We start from the raw sequence: 25,766 nt of genomic DNA on the forward strand, positions 1-25,766 counted from the left end.
CACCACTATATATATATATATATATATATATATATATATATATATATATATATATATATATATATATAATAATTGCAAGATTTAAAATGAGAATTCTGAGAAAAAAAAATCTGAATTCAAAGAAAAAAAAGTCACAATTGCGAGATATAAGCTCAGAATTTGGAGAAAAAAATAAAAGTCAGAATTGTGAGATAAAAAGTCGCAATTACCTTCTTACATTTTTTTATTCTCTGGCAGAAACAAGCTTCCGTGCAAAACAGTGTTTGCAAGAGCGTTTTCCACATTTACTGGTGAACACATAGCCTATTTATGAAATTTTCTAAACTGCTTCCAAAAAACAAGCTCTTGTGGGGTTTGGGGTGTGTATGTTTACTATCAACACCGTTTGGTAAATTCTGTGACATCCGTTTCTGCGAATACTAGAACATCAAAGAGAATTATGAGCTTTAAGTAAATCTCTCCTCTCCGCTGTGGGATGGAACTGCAGGAGAATCTCCAAATGGCTTAAAACCTTGCAGGTGAGCGTTCCAGATCCAAACCATCCAATTTGCAGCGCACAATTTTCCCTCTACTGCTTTTCCCCACAGAGAGCTTGTTCACCAAAATCTGACAGTACCAGAGGAGTGCAGAAGTCAATAACAACACGCCCAATTAGTAGATAAAACCTTCCAGAACGCCCTGAGCTCTGGAACAGCTGTCTGAAGGCAGAAGATTGCTCGTGTGAATGGTGAAGGTGATTGTGGTACGCTTATACATGCACACAGTCAAAATCACCTGCGGCCGAGCTGTTCAGAAACGGTCAGAAACCAGAGCTGCATGCATACAATCTGAGAGAAATATACTGGGGGAAAATGTCAGTAACTTAAAGGATACAACTGATGGATTTTCCAGACTCTTTTAAAATAGACTTGGCATGAAGTTAGCCAATTATAGCTAATTATACTATGGGGCTGTTGAACGTCTGAATCTGACTGGTTGATGAGCATTCTAAGGTGTGCAATTATTTTCAGGGGAACGCACAGCTGAAGTAGTTCCAGGCAGGTCTTGACCGCATTACATGTCCATATCACTTCGCCAAACGATTTCAGTTATTTCAAAGATCCTTACAGCCTACAACAGCAAAAGAACCAAAACCCACAACGACACTGCCCAAACAAATAAATAATAAACAATACAATGAAAACTACAGATTATTTCCATGTTTTGCCACAAAATTACAAATCTGAACAATGTCTAGATGTGTGCTAACCATAGCATAAGCGGAATAATTGACTCCTTACTTAACTATTCCTTAATTAAAGGTACAGTAGCAAAAACAACCAAAAGATTTCTATTTCAAATAACTGCTGTTCTTTTGAACTTTGTATTTATCAAAGAATCCTGAAGAAAATTCATCATGTTTTCCACAAAAATATTAAGCAGCACAACTGATTTTAACATTAATAATAAGAAGAAATATTTCAAATCAGCATAATAGAATGATTTCTGAAGGATCAGGTGAAGACTGGAGTAATGATGCTGAAAATTCAGTTTTGCATTACCATTGATCTAATAAATGTAGCCTTGTTGAAAAAGAGAGACTTATTTCGAAAAAAATAAATAAAAAATGTTAACGATGTCACTAGACTTTTAATATCTGCAGACAGTTTCTGGTACTTAAAGCACATAATAGCAAATTATTCTATTTAATTTAGATTTCAAATACAGTTTACACCCTAAAGTGTCTTAATTTTACAACTGTATCTATGCGTATAAATTGAGCCTGTATGGAAAGCAATTATAGACCTGAACTGAACGCATCATCTAAAATTAAACTGTTCTTTTTGTTTCAAGAAACGTTGACTTAAGTGGAGTTCAGGGAGAAAAAAAATAACTACGGGGCCATTTACTGATTTCAACTAAAAACTGTCTATTCATTGGCTATTCATTTACATGACAATGGCGTTTTGGGGGCCTGAAAATGCAAACTTTTGAAAAGTTTCAAAGTGCAAGTTTTTGAAAGCAATACTGTTATCATCTCCATGTAAACTGTAAAAGCACACATTTGTGAAAACAGTGAAGTCATGCGCATGTGTATTACATGTTCAGTTTATATGGATGTGCGTGACATCGCCAACTACTGGCCTGGCATGAATAATGCAGCATGTGAATGGGGATCATTTTGACGTTGTTGTCTGTACATGAAACTTTTAAAAAAAAAACTCAGATTTTAGTACAACGGTTGTTGTGTAAGAATACCCTCATTTTCTGAAAAATATTCTGTTTAACTAGAAGAACGTCTCTGAATTACCTCAACAGCCAAAGTCAATTCAGTTAGACGCTGGAGGAAGTAATCTGCTGTTTGCCAATAACCCCAAAAACCTGTCAGACTATATCACTCTGTCCCTTTGTATCCTGCGTTCTTTCTCTCTCTCTCTACCTCTATGACAGGATGCTGAGGTTAGCATTTCTTTATGACAGCGTATCCCTCTTTCCAGGTGAATTGGGGGGGGGGATAGTGGCCCATCAGCAGCCATCGATCGATTCAATCAGCGGCGCAGCACGCAGAAACACGGCATACACGCTCAAGATCGTTCAATGCTTCTCAAACATGACAGCAGAGACAATGAGACTGTGTGGTGAAAGAAGGGACAAAAAAAAGCGGCAGTTCCTGCCTCGTATACCCTGATTAACGACCCGAAGAATAAAACACTGATAATAAGGAAAGAAAGAATACCTTTTCTTTGTCTCTCATGGATCCCTTTCCGAGGATGGACATCTTGGTCAGTGTGTCCTCTTGCAGTCTCTTTAATGAGTTCCCTCGAGGGCCCAGGAGTTTACCCACAAAATTAAACTAATAAAGAGAAAAGGAAAAAAAGAGTTTTACTGTCATAGTTCTGTCTTCTAATTACTATTCCCTAATACTTAAGTTATGCAAAATTACATGGAAAGTATTTCTACTGCAAAAGCAGTTAAACATTTATCAAAGCCACACACTGGTATATTAAATACAGAATTTTTCTTGCCCACATCAACCAATTAAACAGCACTGCTTTCATTTTCATTACCCATGATCCTCTTTTTTTTCTGGTCATGCATGCTTTAATGATCAAATATTTGACACTGTACGTGCTTTTTTGTTCAAACTATGAATTAGTCATTTGAACTTTAAATGAGAAAGAACCATCACACACATTTTTATATAATGAATGGCACTTTTCATTGAATTTTGATTTTATAGTCAGCTAATTATAAGTAGCTATACTATATATACAATATATATATATATATATATATATAATTTTATTTGCAATAATTTTTAGAATTATTTTATTAATATTAAATTACTTTTAATTATCTCACATTTTCAAATGAATTACATGATATAGAGGTGAATTATTCACAATTAATTGCTTATATCAATATTTACTTAGCAAAGATAATTCAGAGACATTGACAATAGGCAAAAAGTAGCTTTAAAAGCCAATATATTGTTTGTTTTATTTCCAAATAACTGAATATGAGGTATATCACTGAATATCACTAAGGTCCAAAACGAATTAAAAATGTATTACATTTTTATATATAATTAATAGTGTTACATTTATGTGTTACATTTCCAGCTCTAGCCAAAACCACAACGTTCCTCTTGACAGAACTGCATCTGTGAAAGACGCTTTACTGAATCACAAGAGACTCAAGATCTAAGAGGCCGTTTACATGACAACGTTCAGTCAAAAACAGGAATAGTTTTATGCGTTTTGCCTGTTTGTTTACATGACAGCGACATTTTGGGGACTGAAAACGCATATTTTTGAAAACGGGTTTCAAAGTGCAAGTTTTTAAAAACGCCACTGTTATCGTTTCCGTGTAAACACCCAATAAGGGAATCTTTGAAAACGATAACGTCATGCGAGTGCGTAGTACGTGTTAGATATGTAGACATGCGCAGTACGTGTCGATTTTAAAGGCAAGCAAGAACGAATATACACAACAATGGCGGAGTACATGGTACAGTTGTTGCTGTTTAAGATTCTGTTAACGCTTCTTCAGCAAAGTGTGAATTTACTTCACCAATATTACAACCAACAGCGGAGACGCATCATATGCAACATATAATTGTCACTTCCCTACAGGTACTGTTTACTAACACGGTGGCAGCGCCAACTAGTGGTCTGGCATACGTAATACAGCATTTTTGCCCGTTTTCGTGGATATGTGTAAACGCAAATCATTTTGAAAATGTCGTGTATACGTGAAACTTTTTAAAAACGCAAGGGAAAAACTTCAGTTTTTGACTACATCGTTGTCGTGTAAACGTAGCCTAAAACACACACTGTTCTGTGTCACATTCAGATGGAAACAGGTGGCAAGGATAAAAGAAAGACAGGAAAGAAGAAAGAGAAAGAAAGGGAGAAGGATCGTCCCAGGGAGACCAAAGGATGACAAAAGAAAGAGGAAGTGTAAAGGCTGAGGAGGTGAGATGCTTTCTCTGCTGTTCTTGTTAAAACTCTTCACCTGCGCCTGCTGTCCAGGCTTGTTAGCGATCTCACCGCTGAACCCGGAGCGGAAGATCAAACCCTGCTACCCATGAAGACCTCTGAGAAAGCCACAGACACAATCGCAGCGCTCAGGTGACACGTTCTCAAACTTTCCCGGCTTCTTTTTTATTCAAAACAGAAAGGCTTGACTGAATCTGACAGCAAAATTCGACACCCAGAATTAGCAGAATGAGCGAAGCGGGTACATCTCAGTACCTCTACATACTAAACGCATGTTTTACATCATTTACTCCCCATCATGTCATTCCAAACCTGTATGACATTCTTTTTTCTGTACATCTGAACATATTTTGAAGAACTTTGGTAACCAAACAGTCCCATTGACTTCCATAGTATTTTTTGCCCAAACTATGAAAGTCAATGGGACCCGAAACGGTATCCCTTTAGAGTTTCAGAAGAGATCTCAACTGTCTTTTAAAGATATATTAAGTGGTGTGTTTTTCTAGAAACACCTAAGAAGGAACTTCAGCAAGTTTCCATTAGCTATCAATATAATCTTATTGATTCTAAAAGAAACAACTGAGAAATATTTCATTTGTGGTTTTTCTTTCAGCTATGATTTGAGAACGCACTACTCCTGATACTTTGGGGCATAATCATCTCACATACATTTCATTCAAACACCATTACTGAATCTCTGATGCTGGCAAGATCATTTACATATGCCATATATCCATATACTTCGTAAGAAGCTCTTACTGTATATTATAATTATATAACCTATATCAAACATGAGGTGCATTTCTGTTTTATACTTCCATTATGTATCAGTAAGTGTCCTTGTGGTGTGATTGTCAATCCACACATTGGAATTTAAGAGCGCAGTATGTTCTGCTGCTGATGGCTGTTTGTGGAGTTGCTGGAGTTCATTAGATGGCTGTTATTTACAGAGGCTTTTGTTTGGCTGTTCTTTAATGGTGTAATCTGATGATATTAAGGCTTGTAAATGACAGCGTGGGCCTTAATCTGGACATTAAACACAACACCGAGCTGCGTGAGGATTTACGGGAAGCTCTAAAGCTCTTAAACACCCCCCAAAACACACACACATTAGAACACACACACTGGCCTCTTCTCACTATGCACAAATATAGAAATGCTGAAATCTACATGCCATGTGTGTTTGCCATGGAGAACACCTGATGAAAAGACAATAAATACATAAACTGTCAATTTAACAAAGGTTTGACACAAAGAGACGGAAAAAAGGCTTATTTCAGAACTGTTTTCAACTTCAACAATCTATAAAGTGAAAAATGTGTGCTACATTTTTGCATGAGTGAGTGTGAATCATGTTCACACATGGAAAAACCATCAAATTCTCTAAATGCAATTCTAGAGGATTTTATTTCTTTTTTGTGCATTTATCATCCACAAGGCAAAACTAGTCTCTTAGAAAGGTAGCAGCACAGCTCTCCTCATCAACACATGATTTGAGGTGCGGGATACAAATTGTAATAATTACAAATTAAAAGCCCTAATTATAAGCAATAGTAAAAATGATGCTGGACTTGGCAAGTTTTATTAGTTTTCAAAATGATCTACCCAGCTTCTTGAAAATATTACTGTCTAACGACAAAAAATGGGGGAAGATAATAACCGTTATCTGATATAAATGCACAATGTGTGTGTGCGGCTTTAGGAAAATGCATGTAGGTTTATGATAAAGGCACATGCAAAATGTGCTCACAGGCAAAATTTTGACATCCAACCATGACATTCATTATGAATTAATTTTAATTGCAGATTACATCTGGTAATGAGGGCAATTCACCGATTGTTTGGCTGATAGTGTACTGACGCTGATGCTAAAACACATATGGTATTCACTTCATTTTTCTCAAAAGCTTTAAAAAAGATTTCAGACATCTCAGTGTCACTTATTACACTCGGTTTACTTTTTATGGAAATATCCATCTCGCTAATAAAGCTCAGTTTGTTTGGAAAGCACAATAAAGCGTCTGAGAAGAAAGCTGCATTCTCTGTTTGAGATTAAACAGTCAGCACATGGAGGGCTTTTCACTTTGGGTCTCACTAAACAGTCTTTACAATGAGACTGACCTCACAGGCAGCTGTCAGAGACAGGCACAATGACTGCAGAGACTGCACACACACTTGGCAAGAAAGACATGAACAGGCTAAAAAGGTTTTGCTAACATTTTCATTTGAAGAAATAATGAACCTAAAAAGAAAATTCTGTCATTATTTTCTCACCCGCATGTCATTCTGAACCCATATGCTGTTATTTTCTCCACAGAAAAAGAAAGGATTTCTGAAGAAACCTTACGCGGGTCTACAAAGACAGTTCATAACACCATTCAAAAAGTGTTTAAAAAAGTAAACTTTATGACTGTACAGTTTTTGTACTGTTCTGAAGTCATTCAATAGATTTGTGTGACAAATAAATCAACATTTAGCTTGTTTTTCACTGAAAATTGTCCCCTCTTTTGCAGCTCTCAAAGTTGGCATGATATGTTGTGAATTTGTACCGGACTCAAATGAGGGGCTTTGGAGGGGAAAATTGTCCGTAAATAACCTATTGTTCACACAACTGGCTATGAACAACTTGGAATATATACTTATTCCATTTAGAAGTTTGGGATCAGTAAGATTGTGTTTGTTTGTTTGAAAGAAATGAATACTTTTATTCCATAAGAGCACATTAAAATGATCAAAAGTGACAGTAAAGACATGTATAATATTCCAAAAGATTTCTATTTCAAATAAATGCTGTTCTTTTGAACTTTCTATTCATTAGAATCCAGAAAAAAAGTCACCGTTTCAAATATCGATAATCAAAATGTAATAATATTTCAAAATATTACTGTTTTTACTGTATTTTTGATCAAATAAATGCAGCTTTGGTGAGACTTCAAAAATGACCTCTAAACGTATAAAAAGTTATTTAGCATCTCAAAACAATAAAACTACTATTTTGTCAATAAAACTACTTTTTTGATTAAAAAAGTACATACACTACAATGGAATGTAAATTATACTATGCCACTATCAAAACATTGCCGTTATCAAAGCATTTGTTTAACCATCCTGACCAAACCTATATTATAGCTCAACCAGTAGTGTGAGTTTGGGGCGGGACTCTCTGTTTGACTGACTAATGGCAGACAGATGGGAAAAACTGGTTAAATAAGAATCCAATTCCAAATCCAAAGAATCCAAGACTATAGTGCCACAAAAATGACACGCTTCACCTTTAATAAGCACTTAAAAGGCATATTCATTACTCTCTAATACAAAATTGTTCTTTAATCTCAATGACCAGTGACCACGTCCTCACAAGCTGAAATTAGCCAAAAAAGTGTCCCTGTCTAGTAAACATGTGTCCCATAAATGAGACTAGAGGTGACATCTGGGAGTAAAACTGTTCCAATCAGATTCATCACACTCACCCTTCAAGCTCTCGCTCGCTTTCTCTACATCCACCTGTCAGACTGGACAAATTGAATTTGTCTTCCTCCAGTAGCTCTCTGAAGCTCTAAACAGCGCATTAGTGTCTACAGTCATCAGGGCTGTCAAAGGCAATCTGTTTAGTGTGACGCGGGGCGACGTGAATAGCCGCGCCGTATGACATTACACTGGCGCTCTCGCTCCGCTGCTGATAATTGCTTTATTTGAAGTGGCCGATCATTACTGCTCTAACGCTGAGGGCTCATGTACCCTGACATTCCTTTTAGCTCTGAGATGAAGTTTCATTTACAAGACCTGACGTCCCCATCTTTTTTTTCCCTCAACAGTCGCCCTAAAACGCATCGTTATGACAAACCTGAAGTCAACAGTAACCGCCCAACACTGAATGGCGGGAGATGCAGGATGGAGCTTGTGTTGATTTGAATAGAAATTCACATACTATGGTTTTTATATAGTACATCAAGGTACTTAAAAAAAACATGGTTTTAACATGGTACATGTCTAAAAACCTTGATAGTACCATGGTAGTAAATGTACTGAATGATTACACTTGCAAAACGTATCATGGTTTTTTGGACAGTGTGAATTATTAGCATTTGGTACAATGGTATTATATTACCGGCACAGTACTTTTTTAAAGGGAGTCGTATTCATCACATATCATGGTATTTACATGGTAATCCAACATATTTTAAAGAACACCTTAGTTTTACCATGTTACATGTCTAAAAACCATGGTAATACCATGCAACATTTTAGTAAATGCATTGAAAAATTAAAAAACATACAGATATGGTACTATCGTGGTATTTTGGACATGTACCATGGTAATTCCAGAGTGACATTTCAGTACCATGGTAAATTATAAAGTATCACAGTATTAACATTTGGTTACTGCCACAACATTTTTTGTAAGGGTAATTATATTCACACATCATGCTATTTATACAGCACTCCAAGGTACTTCAGACAGAGAATACCATAGTTTAACCATGGTACATGTCCATGGTAAATTTACTGAACCATTACACTTACAAAAATTATTTTACTACCACATTTTTTTTGGACATAGTACCATGGTATTTTGGAACTGTACCATGGTAGCACCATATAAAAACCATGGTAAACTAATTCCAGTACATCTTTTAAAGTACCACAGTATTACCATCCAATACCATGGTGTTAGGTTACCGCCACAGAACTTAAAGATGATTACTCATGCTCTAATTCTGCAAACTGCTTTTGTGCCCATGATAGACAGTGGAAAGGGTTTGCTTGAGTTTGGCAGGCAATCTACCATAGTCTGTGGTTAAAGCAATCTGCTGATCATCCAGTCAAAGTCAGAGACTCTGGAACAGAAGACAATTACATTCACAACACTGCAGCGTGCAAACACATCCTCCAACTAGATCATTCGACTCACTGCACTGTGGCAAATTTAATTCTGAATGGATAATAATGTCATAATAAGGTCCAGCTGTAATGGAGCCACAGAGCCAACATGTTCCATGATCCACAAACATCTCCGGGCCACTGGGGGCTCCTGTGGGTGCCGGCATCAGGAGTAAAGCTGGAATTGTGTTTAATAACACAAGTTGACATTTGGATCTGAGTAATATTTAGACAGTGTAGAGGTCTGGATGGGGACTCAGTTGAAGCACAATGCTGCAGTTAACAAAACCTGTCACCTGACACAACCAGTGAGATCAAACCCAACCTAAAACCATTCATACAACACCCTGGTAACCACCAAGAATTCCCTAATGTTATGTAGCTTTGCACATGTAAGAACATGATAGAATACACTCTTAAAAAAACTCATATTTTCTTATTAAACAATAATAATAATAATAATAATAATAACAACAACATTTGTATATTTTAAATTTAATCATATATTTTTTCATTAATTACAAATCCAATCCTGATGGAAATTTGGGTCTTTTTGGTCTCAGATTAGGTATCAGACTTCTAGTATGGGTAAAAAATGAGAGTAGAGAGTGTGTGTATATATATGTGTGTGAGAGAGACGCTTTACCCTTCACAGCACACTCCCTCTGGGATCCCAGAGCCCATTTACAAACCCTCTTCAAAAAATAGCTCACACACACATTATCACTCTCTGAACGCACGCACACGGCCACTCGAATACATATATACATCATATATAGGTGCACAAAAGTGTGTACAAGTGCACAAATGTATGAGGCTGCCGATAATCCATCTGTCCTCATGTTAGGATCATGAATTCTTCATCTGTCCAGGGTCCATTTGTCACGAAGAGGCCAATTCACTCGTTGTAGTTGGTTGTATATGCTACCACTGTATAGCAAAACCTCAAGGCAGCTACATTAATGGGACATGTGCACACATACACTACGATTCAAAAGTTTATTTTTTTAAAACAAGCCTCTTATGTTCACCAAGGCTGCATTTATTGATCAAACACACAGTAAAAAAAAAAAGAAAATTGTGAAATATTTTTCCAATTTAAAATATTCTGTTTTAATGTTTTTTTTATATATACTTTAAAATGCAATTTACTCCTTTGAAGTCAAAGCTGAATTTTCAGCATCATTACTCAATTATAATAAATGATTAATGGTACTCAATAAAAAATAATAATAAGACTTTTATTCAGATGTATTAATTTGATCCAAACTAACAATAAAGACATTTATATTGTTACAAAAGATTTCTATTTCAAATAAATGCTGTTCTTTTAAACTTACTATTTCTCAAATAATTCTAAAAAAAAAAAATATTGCAGTTTACACAAAAATATTAAGCAGCACAAATTGTTTTCAACATTGATAATAATAAAAACCACTCTTAATATTTGAGTACCAATTATAATTGATATGAAATCAGCATACTAGAATGATTTCTGAAGGATCATTCATGTGACACTGGAGCCTGGAGTAATGATGCTGAAAATTCAGTTTTACATCACAGGAATAAATTACATTTTAAAATATATTCAAATAAAAAAACAGCAATTTTTAATTGTAATATTATTTCACAATATTACTGTTTTACTGTATTTTTAATCAAACAAATGCAGCCATGGTGAGCATAAGAGTCTTCTTTCAAAAACATTAAAACAATCTTAATTATTCCTAACTAATATACATACTGTGTATTATTTTATTTATTACTTATACAGAAAGTATCAGTAGCTAACTTATATAATAATAAAAGTGAATGGAAATGGTGACTATGATAGACAAAAAACAATAAAATATGAGCACGTGCTATTCTTCTTCCACATGTCCTGTTCATTTACTCATCTCCTTCATTACTGAAACACCTCCTCAAACAATCACATAAACACGCTGTCCAAATTATCATCTATCTAAAACCCTTTCACTGCCCTAAAAAGCTTTTTTCCTGAATAGAGTCAGACATCTACACCTGCTGCTTAAATTTCTCTGTTTCTCTCTTGTTTCCTGCTGTTTGTCGCTCTTTCACCCTCCCAGGATGGAACGGTGTGAATTAAAAACCACACAAACAAAGAAGCCCATTAAATTATGTTGGAAGAACTACGAAAGCACAAACTAAATGAGGTACAGAAAGAATCGTTCCTTGTGTGAGAGGCCTTTGTGAAAACACCGGGAATATATGCACATGTCACATGAACACACACACACATGCTCAGTGGTATGATAATGTGATAGTCTGCCATCAAGGTCACGCTCACCTCTACATCTGGCAAAAGGGGGAAAATCATCAAATAACACACTCAACAGCAACAATATGGAAATTAGGACCATTTGCTGAAATCGCCTGTGCGTGCTTCAATATCAAACTCATGTTCATATTAACATGTAGCTGCACTGTGAAGTACTTTTCATCCTTATGAATGACTGTGGTCTGCATGTATAGTGGAGTCGTGTGAAAGCATGTTAAACAAATGAAAGACACAAAGGTTCTCAGCTGTGAAAAAAATGTGATGAACATTAAGAATTTCTGTCACTAAGTCTAAAAACAACATTGAATTATTCTACACTATAACACTGCATTTAGAAAATCATTTAGATTTTTGACAATGGATATTTATAAAATATGATGATCAATCAATGATTTCATCAGCACTGCAAAAATATTAAAGGAATCAGTCATTCAAAAATTTAAATGTACTGAAACCTTACTTCAACCCTGGGCATCCAAAACATAGATGAGTTTGTTTCTTCATCAGAACACATTTGGTTACATTTAGGATTACATCCTCACTTGCGCACTAATGGATCCTCTGCAGTGAATGGGTGCCGTCAGAATGAGAGTCCAAACAGCTGATACAAACATCACGATAATCCACACCACTCCACTCCATCAGTTAACATCTTGTGAAATGAAAAGTTGTGTGTTTAACTTTAAACCATTGCTTCTGGCCAAAAACCAGTCCACAATCCACAATAACGCTTCCTCCAGTGAAAAAGTCCATCCTCTGTTGTCTTCACATCAAAAATCCTTCCACATATTTGTTTAGAGCTCTTTCTTGTAAAGAGTGCTTGATCTGTGCATATTTCTCTCCTGATTCAGATTAGACAACTTCTTCACTGAAGAAAGCAATATTATGGATAGAGAGGACTCATATTTTAAAGGGAAGCAGTGGTTTCATCATGGATTTGTTTCTTACACAAACCATGAATTGATTTACTGGAGTGGAGTGAATTACTTGTGGATTATTGTGATGCTTTTATCAGCTGTTTGGACTCTCATTCTGACGGCACCCATTCACTGCAGAGGATCCACTGGTGAGCAAGTGATGTGATGCTACATTTCTCCTAATCTGTTCTGTTCTAGTTTGGTGTAACTACTATATTATATATTAGACACTGAAAAACAGCTTTGTTGTACTTACTTTGGGAAACTGTTTTACAGGGATCAAAATCTTCTGTCCCAGTTTCATGTTCTTGTTGATGACCACATCAATGAACTTCTCATCCTCTTTGTCTTCGTCTTTCTGTACCTTTTCGATTTCTGTTAAGAGAGACAGAGACAGGGAGAGTTAGTCAAATCATTATCTAGGTAGAATAAAGGTTTATCCGTGTGAATCTCAGGTTCAGATAAGCTCAGATAACAGTCCTGCCATTTGCCCGATGTCATCTGTACCAAGCGTATTTTGACTGATCAGTGGACTGTGAAATAGCTTCCATTGGCCACGTTTTAATTTAACTGGATGTGCTTATAATCATATCTGATAGACATTTCTCTGTGATTGGTGGATATTTTTGTTGGTGAGGCAAGCGTTGTTAGACATTAAAGTGTGTAAATTAGCTCTTTGAACACGCACAGAAGTCTTTGTTGTTGTGGGACACAGTGGGGTGCTGGGTTATTAGTCACATTAATGAGTTCTTGTATGAGTGTGGGCACTCGTGATACATTGCATCATTGGGAAAATGTGGGTTCGCAACTCAATGATGTACTTAGCGGAAAACAGTACTGAAAAGGTCATGTCAGAGGCGGTGGCAAGAAGACAAATATTTCCAAATGTCCATCAAACGTCAAACATCCACATGATCTGGACAGTACAATGATTAAATTGCTCAATCAAATGCAAGATTTATCTTATCCACACAAATGTAACCAGATAACTGTTGACGTGATTTTGACAATTTCATATAGAATTGAGTTTTAATGTACGGTGGCCGAAAGAGCTCAACGCGCTGCAACTTAAGAAAACACATGCAAATTGAAAAAACACCAGCAAATTAAGAAAACATCTTCATCAGTTTGACAACACACGCGCTGCAAATCCTCACAACACATGCAAATGAAGAAACGCGCTGCAAATCCTCACAACACATGCAAATGAATAAACGCGCTGCAAATAGCACGGACCACAACGGAAATGTTTCAAGTGGACCCAAAAAAGTGACGGACCCGGCTGGGATTTGTTTTGTGCAGGGGCTTTTTTTTTTTTTTTTTAAGTTTCTGCTAGTGATTCCTTTCTTTTATTTATTTTTTTTTATTGAAGATATAACATTCACAGGGGATACAGTCATAGCAATAAATTACATACACAACCAGAATACAAAACAATAAATATATAAAGAATAATAAAAATGAAAGATAAACAGAACAAAAACAAATAAGTAAAAAGTTCAACATCTTTTCTTTTTTTCTTTTTTTAATAAATAAATCATAAATTAAAATAAAAAATAACTTAAATGGAAAATTACACATAAAATGTCAACTTCAAAGAATACACAGGAGGTAACCCTTACAAAGGGCAGAATTGGCCCTCAAATAAAAAAAAAGAAAAAAAAAGGAATCACAAGCAGAAACTCAAAAAAAAAAAAAAAGAGCCACTGCACAAAACAAATCCCAGCCGGGTCCGTCACTTTTTTGGGTCCCCTTGAAACGTTGTGGTCCGTGTTATTTGCAGCGCGTTTCTTCATTTGCATGTGCTGTGAGGATTTGCAGCGCATGTGTTGTCAAACTGATGAAGATGTTTTCTTAATTTGCTGGTGTTTTTTCAATTTGCATGTGTTTTCTTAAGTTCCAGCGCGTTGAGCTCTCTCTGTCACCGTATTAATGTCTCTACAACAGACCAAATTTACAGATCAGAACATACTGGTTTGAGTTAGATATGTGTGCTCACAAACATTTATCAAAAAAGTAAAGGGCTGTGAAAAAATATTCAAGCCAACATCAAGCAGGTATACTCAAGCTGATGTGGTACATCTGCAATACTACATAATTCCCATCTCATTGCAATAAACCAGTTCTTTTATAGCTAAAACTTGACTTATGAATATGAATTAGCTCATGCAACAAGGCCTGATTAATAATCATTAGATAAATATCCAAGAGAGTGCCCGCCTACTGTTTAAGCAGCCATAGTTCTAGAAGTATTTTTCTATACCTATAGGTATTTTTTTTTATCTTTGTTTAAGAGTTACAAGCCATGAACCAAACTGACCAGCTATGAAGTAAATGATAATATTACAAACGTTGATTCAAAGCAAAAAAGTATTTAAAAGTTGGACAAAAAGACAAAAAAGTACAAGACTGTGTACTTAAAGTTTTAATGAGGTAAAGAACTACAATCCCATGAATCATTGTGGAAGATGGTAGAATTATGGATACATATAAAATTTTCATTTAAAGATGCTGATTATGTATATAGAAACAATTAATTTGATGTTTATTGCAATATATGCATTTGCAGTGCTTCATGGGAGTTGGTGGGTGTGATTTGCTTCTTGTGAGCCTCTGATTGATGGAGATTTCACTGCAGAATCATGGGAAATGTAGTTTTTCCACCAGAAAGTATTCCGTTATACATGAATATTTAAAAAATCTGATAAAATAGTGCAGCCGATGGCTTCAGCAAAAGCATATACCATCAATTAACAGCAGTATAGCTCACAGCAGTTCTGCCTTTACATTTACTGTGCAAAATGAATTCCACTATGGAGAAAACAAATAGGATTTTTACTTCTGAAACCTGACTGTGGCACTCTATTTGCCTCTAAAAGGAGCTCCACTGTTGTTGAGGTACCTGGTTTCAGCAGTTCCCAACTTCTTAACGAGCATTCCAGAAACTTGTCCAGTAAACCCTGACCATTAACTCTTAATGATATTTAGAGCCCATCAAAACAGTTTAAATAAGAAAAGCACTTTTAATGTTCTTTTCCACAATCTCTCATCTTGTTACGCTTATTACACTTCAATATTCAACTCTCTTTTCCATTATTTGTGCTTTGGTGAGGACAGTTTATGCAAAATTAAGACATCCTATATTCCCTTGACTAATCAGGAAAGCACTTCTACTCGAATAGTTTCAAAGAGTCATCAAAAATAAAACCATTCTGTCTAGACTGAATCTGAGACCCATCATACAAACCAGAGTATATATAACATACGACAGTATGTTTTATATATATATATATATAAACAATGTAAATGGTCTTTCTTAATTGTACACCTGTAGAACACATGCTAGCATTGCATTGCATTATCCTCTACAGTTTGGGTGCTAGATGGTTAAGGGTGATTTTATAGTTTGGAATGGCATTTTCTCTTTAAGTTAATACTTGATGCTGGGGATTTTATGTCGCCTGGTTAGAGCAGTGGTTCCCAACCCTGGTCCTGGAGGCACCCCAACACTGCACATTTTGCATGTCTCCCTTCTCTGACACACCAATTTCAGATCTTGGAGTCTCTACTAATGAGCTGATGACCTGAATCAGGTGTGTTTGATTAAGGAGACATGCAAAACGTGCAGTGTTGGGGTGCCTCCAGGACCAGGGTTGGGAACCACTGGGTTAGAGCATGTTGTCATGTCTCATGTGGGATCTGTGTGTCAAACTTTATTATAAAATATCAAATTATATGTATAGCTACTCAGAGAGCTGGGAAGAGAACAAACTCTGCATCCCTTCCCCCGCTCCGTTTCCAAGGTCCACAGAGACAGTAGCTTCAGCGGTCTGAGGTTCATCTCATTGTTTCATATCATTATTTCTGTAGTCGAAGGGCACAAAACACACCCAAGAGAATACTGTGAAAAATATAAATGTCCCTCCTTAGATAATCAGCAGCCTTTCCAACAGAATAGCCATTCAGAAGATTGTGACCTACCAACAAATCTAAGCTCTGCAACAATAATGTACAACCTCCACTTTACACATATTTATCAACTAAAAGAAGTTCAACTCGTTTCTGCAAATCTGTTCTTTCTAATACTTTTTATGCTTTAATATGTCCATGCAGGCACACATATATATATATATATATATATATATATATATATATATATGTGTGTGTGTGTGTGTGTGTGTGTGTGTGTGTGTGTGTGTGTGTGTGTGTGTGTGTATATAAACACACATCCTTGCTGAATAAATGTATTGATGTAAGATTTTTATTCATTTATTTTTTTACTGACCCCAAACTTTTGAATAGTGTGTATATATTTTCTCTTGTTAGAAAATCATTAGAAATAAAAAAAGAAAAAAATGTTGTACAATCTGATTTACTAAAGGAATTGTGAGAAATTTGTACATAGAAAGTCGGTGTGTTTTTGTTGAAAATAATGACGGTGACTTACTATAACTGAAATACTCAAGCCACAGCACTATTTCAAGGCATTTTGCACCCGTTTAAACTATTTTGTGGGTGGTTTGTGAATAAGACTGAAATATGAAGTGCTGAAGTGATGCAGCAGTTTATTGAATTCACCCCTCATTGTTTTGAGAAGATGGGGTCTCTCTCTTCACATGTCAGGATAATCTAATTTCCATCCAAAACTCACAGACTAACATTGTATTTCCAGTCATGATGAAACGTGTGCAGGTCAGCACAGTATCGGAGCACAGGTGGGGAGAAATGAATAGTACAACGAAAGAAATTTGGGCTTTTTAATTTAAAATTCATACGCTGGCATGATTTGTGGGATTAGAGCGTACTCCCCCATAAATCTCCAGCAGAGGAGTGGAGAGCCAGAAAACGCTCCATTAACTCCTCAAATTTCACTTCCTGATCACAAAAAAGCATGGCAGAGAGAGGAGATTGGCAATAACATCTCAAACAGAAGCTCTGAGAGATGGGAAACGCTCAGCAATCCAGGAACAGACCATACAAGGCGGCATCTGGTTCTAAGCAACATGAAGAAAAATGTATATTTCATATAGAAATATAAATAAAGGTCTTTGAAACAAGAAATATCTGTTTAATACTCTCCCAAAGAGAATTTGTTATATTTTAAACCAATTTTTTTACACAATATATAGTGAGTGGAAATGAGTCACAGGCGGACGCCCGGGAGCATAAGAGAGGCAACTGCTGAAAACGTCACCAACTTGGTTGTCTGAAGGAGACGCTAAAACAGGCAAGCCCTAGGTGAGGGGACGCAGCGTCTCGTTCCCTCTTGGGGAGCCATGGTTACATGTGTAACCCAGGACATTCCCCTTTTAGGAAACTCGCGCTGCGTCCTCTAGCAGACACTACGGGGAATGGAATAACCACTCAGCCATTCCACGGCGCATACCTGTTCTCCTGGTGAGAGAGCACCAAGAGAAGTGACAGACATACACAAAACCTTCCCTCAGAAAGGGGGCAAGCCACTGACACCTCGGGCTGATAACATAACTCGGAAAAATGGGGAACCCAGACAATAGGAGGGACATCCCATTAACCAAGCTAAGAACACAGCTATCTTCAGAAGGCTATGTTACAATGAGCCAAAGCAGCATGCCGGGCCCAGGGGGACCGCCCACTTAAAAACCCTGTAGAAAGGGGGCAGCCCACCCCTACTACCTGACTAAACTTAAGGGATAAAGGAAGTAGACCATATATTAAACACCCCAAGGGGAGACGGCAGAAGAGGCTCAGGGGGTACCTACTTGAAAAACCTTGATAAGGGGGCAGCCCCGCAACAGAGTACTTAAAAAAAAAAAACATCACAAGGGAAAGACCGGACCTTCAGTCAATGGTTCGCCAACAAGAGAAACACATAAGAACAACACTAGTCCAGCCTCATGGCCCGATGTAAACAGTGTCTCTTAGCACTTGCCTGCCTCTGCGTCCAACTCCTAGAGAGAGAAGGGGCACGAGTGGCCACACTACTCATCTGATCCTGCATAAGATCCTCAGATCGAGACAGACCAGCACCCTCAGAAGTTTTAGAGGAAGACCTGGGACGGTGTGGAATGAACTTCCTGTAAGGCAGCGGACCGCACCTTCGCCTCCCTGAACTTTTCGACCACCGCCTCAGTGAAGGTGCTGAAAAGCCTGGAAGGCAACAGCAGAGCATCAAGATGAAAGTCTTTCACCTTTCTCCTGATATCTATGAGATTTAACCACAAATTCACCTCTGTAACAACCATTGCTTAGTGGCGCGTAGAGCCAAGTCTGTGGCATGGCGCAGTTCCGCTACTGCCCCAGGGGACAAGCCCTGCCCTTATCTAGGTCTCTGAGCAAGTCAGCTTGGTAAGCTTGTAACGCTCGCGAGCGTCCTCTCCACAGGGGGCATCTTCGCGTATCCACGTTCAGCCACACCCTCAACATCAGCGTAATCCTCATGCTGAAAAAGATGCAGCTGAGCTGAATATGGCTTGTCCCACGATCTCACTAACTCAGTGTGTAGGTCAGGAACAAAGGGGAGACTCCTGGGGGAGGGGAATTCATGACCGGCCAGAAAGCACTGAATCTAATCTGCCACAGGCCACCTTCTGCCTTTCGCATGACCAGACTAAATCAAGCATCTTAGTAGCACGCATCATTAAGTCCAACATCCCCATATGCGGAACTGGAGCTAGGTTGGGGAGATTCAGTGCTCACACTCTCATCTCCATCGCCAACCACTTTCACCAGATGAGCCCAATGTAGCATTATCCGCGGGATCAGGTGGCCCAAGAGAAAGAGTATCTGGATCCTGCCGAATGCCTCGAGAGCTGGACATGCTTGTGCGAATGCTGACTACTATACTTTGGGAGAGAATAGAATGAAAGGAACTCTAAAAGGGAAAGCATTTCCCGTCCATGCCCCTCCTACAATCCCTGTGATCGGTCTGCCTAGCTGCCTCGGCAGCTGTGGGACCCAAACCATGGGTAGTAGGCACTCAATTCTTATTCCTCAAAAGAGAATCAAGCATACGAGACATTTCTCAGCACGATCGCATCATGCAGCGTGCATTTAGCTCCCTCAAGAGCCAAACACGCTGTTCAAATACTAGATTCCCTCAAGAACTAGGCGAGAACAGAAACTGCCGCGAATGCATTGCATTGAGTCTGTTCGACTCCCTTGAGAGGCGAGCGCGCTCATGCAAATACTGTTTACAATCTTGAATAAAAGGCAAAGCTTTACCTCTGCTCTCAGAACCCCCGCGGATGCATCACCATGAGTGCTGTCTCGTGAGTCAAACGCACATTCACGCCCTTCTCAAACCTCTCTGCAGCGAACCCAAAAATATGAGCCTATGCTGTGCCTCGGCAGCAGTGGGACCCGAACTGCGAGACCCAGACTCTTGTCACTCATCCCTCGAGAAGAGGGACACATGCGAACAGAGCTTTCTCATTGGAAACATGTCACAATGAGCACATTCAGAGCCCCCGAGCACCAAACGTATAACGCATAGATCGTGTGTGTCCTCGGGTGTCAGAAATCTAGGAGACGGAAGCACACACTTTCTAAAACGCTCACTTGCCTTTGTTTTCTCCATAACGCCTTTACATGCACTGTCAAATAAACGGCTCCTGAAGACAACAGAAGTTGGTGATGTGTTTGGCAGGCGCCCTTTTATGCTTCAGGGCACCCGTCTGTGACGCCACGGGCTACGTGGGCCAATGGGATTGGAATTGTATCACACATGCTTCAGACACCAGTCCTGCTGGCGGCAGTCCCCATAGTGTCTACTAGAGCAGGGGTTTTAAAACCTGTCCTGGAAGACCCCCAGCCCTGCACATTTTATATGTCTCCCTTATCAGACACCCAATTCAGGACTTGCAGTTGAGACCTGAGTTGAATCAGGTGTGTTAGATGAGGGAGACATACAAAATGTGCAGGGCTGGGGGTCCTCCGGGATAGGTTTGAAAACCCCTGCGCTAGAGGATGCAGGACGAGTTCCCTAGAAGGGTAAACAATAATGCAAAAAAAAACAAATGCATTTAAGAAAACAGCAACAAAAGCATTTTCAGGGGCCTAGAGTACAAATCCATGCTTCTCAAGACAAAAGATGTGTCAAACATCCAAATGAATACTGGTCATACTTGACAGAACAGCTGACAAATGTTGAACATTACACTTTCAAGTACAAAACATTTCTCCACCCTTCTCTTTTCACTGCAGATTCTTTGCCATTAATTTTCTGTTTGTGTAGTCTTGCCCTGTAGAAAACCAAACAGAGCATGAGCGCAACAAAAGAAGAGAAAAACGTGAACCTCTGTGATGGCAAACGATGTCAAAGTGCAGAGAATTTGGTGTCAATCTGGAGCATTCAGCTGCTGAATTCAGCCCGTGGTGCATAAATAAATCTTTTGTGCTTCTTGAAATGGACACCAACCACCGAGTGCTTTAGAATTTAACCAGACAAAACAAAAAAGGCTGCATCTTTAAGAGCCTAAGGTGTTTCAACCTTCTCAAGTGAGGAGTTTTCTGGTTTCTAAATGGAGTGGGCTCAATTCCCATTTCTACCAATTGGCACAAAGTTTTGATGCTCAGAGGTTAAAGAGTTGGGCTTGTAACCAAAAAGCTTTAGGTTTAAACCTTGCAAGGGGCAAACCATGAGCTCTTAGTATTAGGCTGTATGTATTCATTTAGCAGATGCTTTTATCCAAAGAGACTTACACATGAGAAAAACTGCATCATAACTTTTTCTGCTAAGTGAAGAAACGTACAAATTCATGCATCTGCTGTTGCATTGACTCACACGAGGAGCATGGCAGTTATAAGATGTGTCAAGCTACAAATACTCCATCTTTCCTTATGCAGTGCATTAATGTAATTTGTATAAAATCATCTGCCAATTGCAGTAATGTAATGTTTTTCAAATGAGCTATCAATTGATATATCACAAGAAAGAGCTTCAGCATACTAAATTATACTTTCAAATGTAACATTTATCCGGTAAAATATAAAGACAATATCAACATGCTGAAAACTAACCAGTTATTATTTTAATAAGAGTTTCCCTACGAATCCTGAATTTGATCATGAATTTCTACGCTAGTATATATATATATATATATATATATATATATTGATACTGTTATGATAATTGAGAAAATCTGCATATTAGAATGATTTCTGAAGGATCATGTGACTGAAGACTGGAGTAATGATGCTGAAAATACACACACACAAGAATAAGTTACATTTTAAAATATATAGAATTACAGTAGTGTGCGTGTATATATAATTCATCATAAACATAAAACGACAGAACAATAAATTATTTAGCAGTTTTTTCTATTTCAATTACAATCCATCCTAAATAAGACTTTTGAATATTATAAATATGACTATAATATAGATATGACTTTTATATAATAAAAAACATGCTAATGCACGTGCATATTTTTGAGTAACACTATGAATTCAATACTTTACAAATTAGGTGTTTTCAATTGCATTTGATTATTTTTTACAAACACAAACCAAATTATTTTAAGCAATTACACTATAGGTCAAACATTTTAAATAATATATATTTTGAATGCTTTTTAAAGAAGTCTCTTATGCTCACTAAGGCTGCAATTACTTAATAAACATACAGTAAAAACAGTGATATTTTAAAATACAAATACAATTTTAAATAAATGTTTTCAACATGAATATATTTTATAATGTAAGTTATTCCTGTGATGCAAAGCTGAATTTTCAGCATCATTATGCCTATCAGCATGATGTCTTCGGCGTCACATAATCCTTCACAAATCATTCTAATTCGCTGATTTGGTACTCTATTATTAATTATTATTGGTGCTCAACTATTAATAATGGTTCTTATTATTATGAATGTTGAAAAAAGATTTTACTGCTTTTTATTTTTTGTGGAAACCATGATACATTTTTTTCAGGATTCTTTGATGATGAAAGTTTAAAAGAACAGCATTTATCTTTTCTAAGAATATAAATGCATTTACTGTCACTTTCGATCAATTTAATGCATCGTTGCTGAATAAAAGTATTTCTTTCTTTTTTTAAACGTTCTTTAAATTGTATTATTTCACAATATCATGGACATGTTTTTACTGTATTTTTGATCAAATAAATGCAGCTTTGGAGAGCAAAAAAGATTTCTTAATTTTTTGTAAAAATTTTTTGTAGTTTTGTATTATTAGAGATAAAGACTATTTGACTAACATAAATGGATTTCATGGGGGAAATATATATATACAGTGGTGTGAAAAAAGGTTTTTTGCATATTTTCACACTTAAAAGATTCAGATCATCAAACAAATTTTTATATTACACAAAGATAATGCAAGTAAATACAAAATGCAGTTTTTAAATGATGATTTCATTTATTAAGGGAAAAAAGCTGTCCAAATCTACGTGGCCCTACGTGAAAAATGAATTATATATATATATATATTATTTTATATAGAATACGGCCCCTTTAAGACCAATACCATCTAATATATGTCCACACTAAAATGTTTTATAGCTAACATGGTGGAACCATTTTGGTTTACAAATAAACATCACTAATAACCTGTGAACACAGACCAGAAACCTTATTTGTATGACATTACCGTTTGTATTCCATGTAATTTACCAACCAAAGTACATACATCAGATCCACGTGATGCATTTGTGTTTCCATCATCTCAACATTACACTGACAAACCTGATAATATTTCTCAATGAGTGGTTCATGTAAACTGAGTACTAAAGTGTTGCAAAAGGCAATCCCTGAGCTATCATCACAAGCTATTTTGTTTATATGCTGTATAGTAGATCATCTATATATGTTACTCTTATTATAATATAGATCAGGGGTGCCCAAACTCGGTCCTGGAGGGCCGGTGTCCTGCAGAGTTTAGCTCCAACCCCAATTAGACACACCTGAACCAGCTAATCAAGCTCTTACTAGTCATACTAGAAACTTCCAGGCAGGTGTGTTGAGGCAAGTTGGAGCTAAACTCTGCAGGACACCGGCCCTCCAGGACCGAGTTTGGGCACCCCTGGTATAGATGCATTGAAAGAAACTTCAATAACCTGAGATCTCTGCTTACTGAAATTTCTTCAGGAAAGTCTTATTTTCATAAAAATCCTTTGCTTCCACATTAAAATTCACGGCACGTGCGGAGCACTGGGATGTCATTAAGTGGGGTCAGGCTGCCCTTTTATACTAACCACTTAATGGGTTTGTACAGTCGTGTACTCTACATGATAAATGAACTCAACTGTAACAATTACTAAAGAATGTTCAGGGAAATCCTGCAGCCATCAACACAGTTCTACAACAACTGTTCTGTTTATACATATATATATATAATATGTGTGTGTGTGTGTGTGTATATTTCTTTTTTTCTGACTGAAAATTGTTTCTACACAAAATCTTTTTTAGTTTAGCATCTGTTCACATAAAAAGGTTTCATATTAGGTTTATATAATCAATACAAGTAATATTAATACATAATGTGTAAATAATATATAAAAAGATTAGCAATATTACATATGTTAATAACATTTGAATCAAAATAGTCATATTTAATAATCATTAGTATTCAAATAATCAATAGTTAGCGTGATTTGTTTTAGAATTCCTTATTGTGATGTCATAAAGATAGAATTCTTCATAATTAGTTTTAAATAGTTAATAGTAAGTAGTTAGCATCACTAGTTTGAGAATTCAACAATTTCCACCTAAGGAACTGTCGAGCTGTCGATTTTTCCTTCAAGAAATAAAAATGAATGCAGACTGACCTGCTTATCAAATGAAGAACCTCTCATTTGTCATCGTGACTGATCTAAGTGAGCTCTTAATGCGGTATGTCTCAAAGGAATATTTTCATGAATAGTCCATATAATGGTAGCATTGATGTAATTGCTACGGATACATTTCATACCGGTTATTCAGATCTAACGCTCTTCTCTCCATGAGCAATTAGAGTGCAACATATTTGCTTTAACCTTGTGCGACTTGCATTTCTAGTCTGTTCTTCAGCCTTGGCAAGATTAAGCCCCACGTCTTTAGCATCTGACAGACGTCCCATTCAGAGCCCGAATAAAGAGGCCAAGGGAGAAGTCTGAGACGCTCGGGCCGTAATCTTGCCTTCCCACCGCCTCCCGGATCAGCACGGCTCATCAGAACAGAACTGAGTGAAAAATTCAGCCGGCCAAAAGCTCGTCAGTCATTTGAAGGTTATTTATGCCACAGAAAAATCTGCAAACAATTCCACCCGTGACCCTTAAGAGATGACAGGAATCAGACATGTTAATAAGATGGAATGTGAGACAATGTCCTCTGTGGGAATATGAGAAATGCTAATTATTTGGAACACAAACATTAACACGCCATTCGTTCATGAATATTATAATGCTGCAGGCATTCGGTTGCAAAAAATGATATGCCATCATAATGGATTGTCATGAGGGAAACATTCGCACTTTATGCAGTGGAAAAAATTAACTTATTATTTTGATGCCTTCTGGTTGATCATTAAGGGCTTAAGTTTTTTCAAAGGCTGGGTGAAATATTTAATAAGCATCTCAACAACAGAACAACAGGGGACCTCAACTTTTGTGGCTAATAATATTCTTTCATCCCCTTTTTGAAGTCATTCATGAAATGTTAATCAACAAGAATATGCTAAAAGTCACATTTGATCATACTAATTGCACTCAGTGTAGTAAAGAAAGACAATAGCAAAAAAATATATCCCTAACTAAATATCCTAAATCCAGCCTAAAAATCAACTCTAAAAACACCCTTATATTACTACCGTAATATAAATATTAATTCTAAATACCCTAACATCCTATATTAAACTTAAAAAAAAATAAAAAATACTCGAGATACTTTTTACAGGTAATATATGTCCAACAGTGCTGTCAATCGGGAAAAAAAATTAACTAATCACATATTTTTCTGAAATTAATCGCGATTAATCCCACCTAACACTAAAGTTTTTAAATATGCTTTTATATTGCAATAATTTCACATTCAATCTTCAAATTAATAGAAACAACAAAGACAGTATATTTTTAATATCTGTTTAATTATATATATTTTTTATAACTGAAGGCGAGTATCACTGATACCAATACTACTGATGTCTCTAAGAAATTGTTTTTTTGCCTAAACCATTGACTATAGCCATTCAACATTACAGTATAATTGAG

General features: G+C 36.8%; 1 protein-coding gene across 2 annotated transcripts in view; it reads right to left on the reverse strand.

Moving 5' to 3' along the window:
• LOC107554584 (KH domain-containing, RNA-binding, signal transduction-associated protein 3-like) overlaps window positions 1-25,766 on the reverse strand; it is a 153,138-nt gene that overhangs the window by 66,900 nt on the left and 60,472 nt on the right. For both annotated transcript variants that reach the window (XR_001605071.1, XM_016237149.1), the window contains exons 2-3: window positions 12,835-12,953; window positions 2,717-2,833 (exon numbers count right to left, since the gene is read on the reverse strand). Coding sequence is in view for 1 of the 2 variants with exons in the window: in XM_016237149.1 (XP_016092635.1) it covers window positions 2,717-2,833; window positions 12,835-12,953 (236 nt within the window). In the remaining variant the exon portion in view is untranslated. The remainder of the gene's footprint in view (window positions 1-2,716; window positions 2,834-12,834; window positions 12,954-25,766) is intronic.

The sequence above is a fragment of the Sinocyclocheilus grahami genome, unplaced genomic scaffold, assembly GCF_001515645.1.
Source record: "Sinocyclocheilus grahami isolate Dianchi unplaced genomic scaffold, SAMN03320097.WGS_v1.1 scaffold507.1, whole genome shotgun sequence".
Lineage (NCBI taxonomy): Eukaryota > Metazoa > Chordata > Actinopteri > Cypriniformes > Cyprinidae > Sinocyclocheilus > Sinocyclocheilus grahami.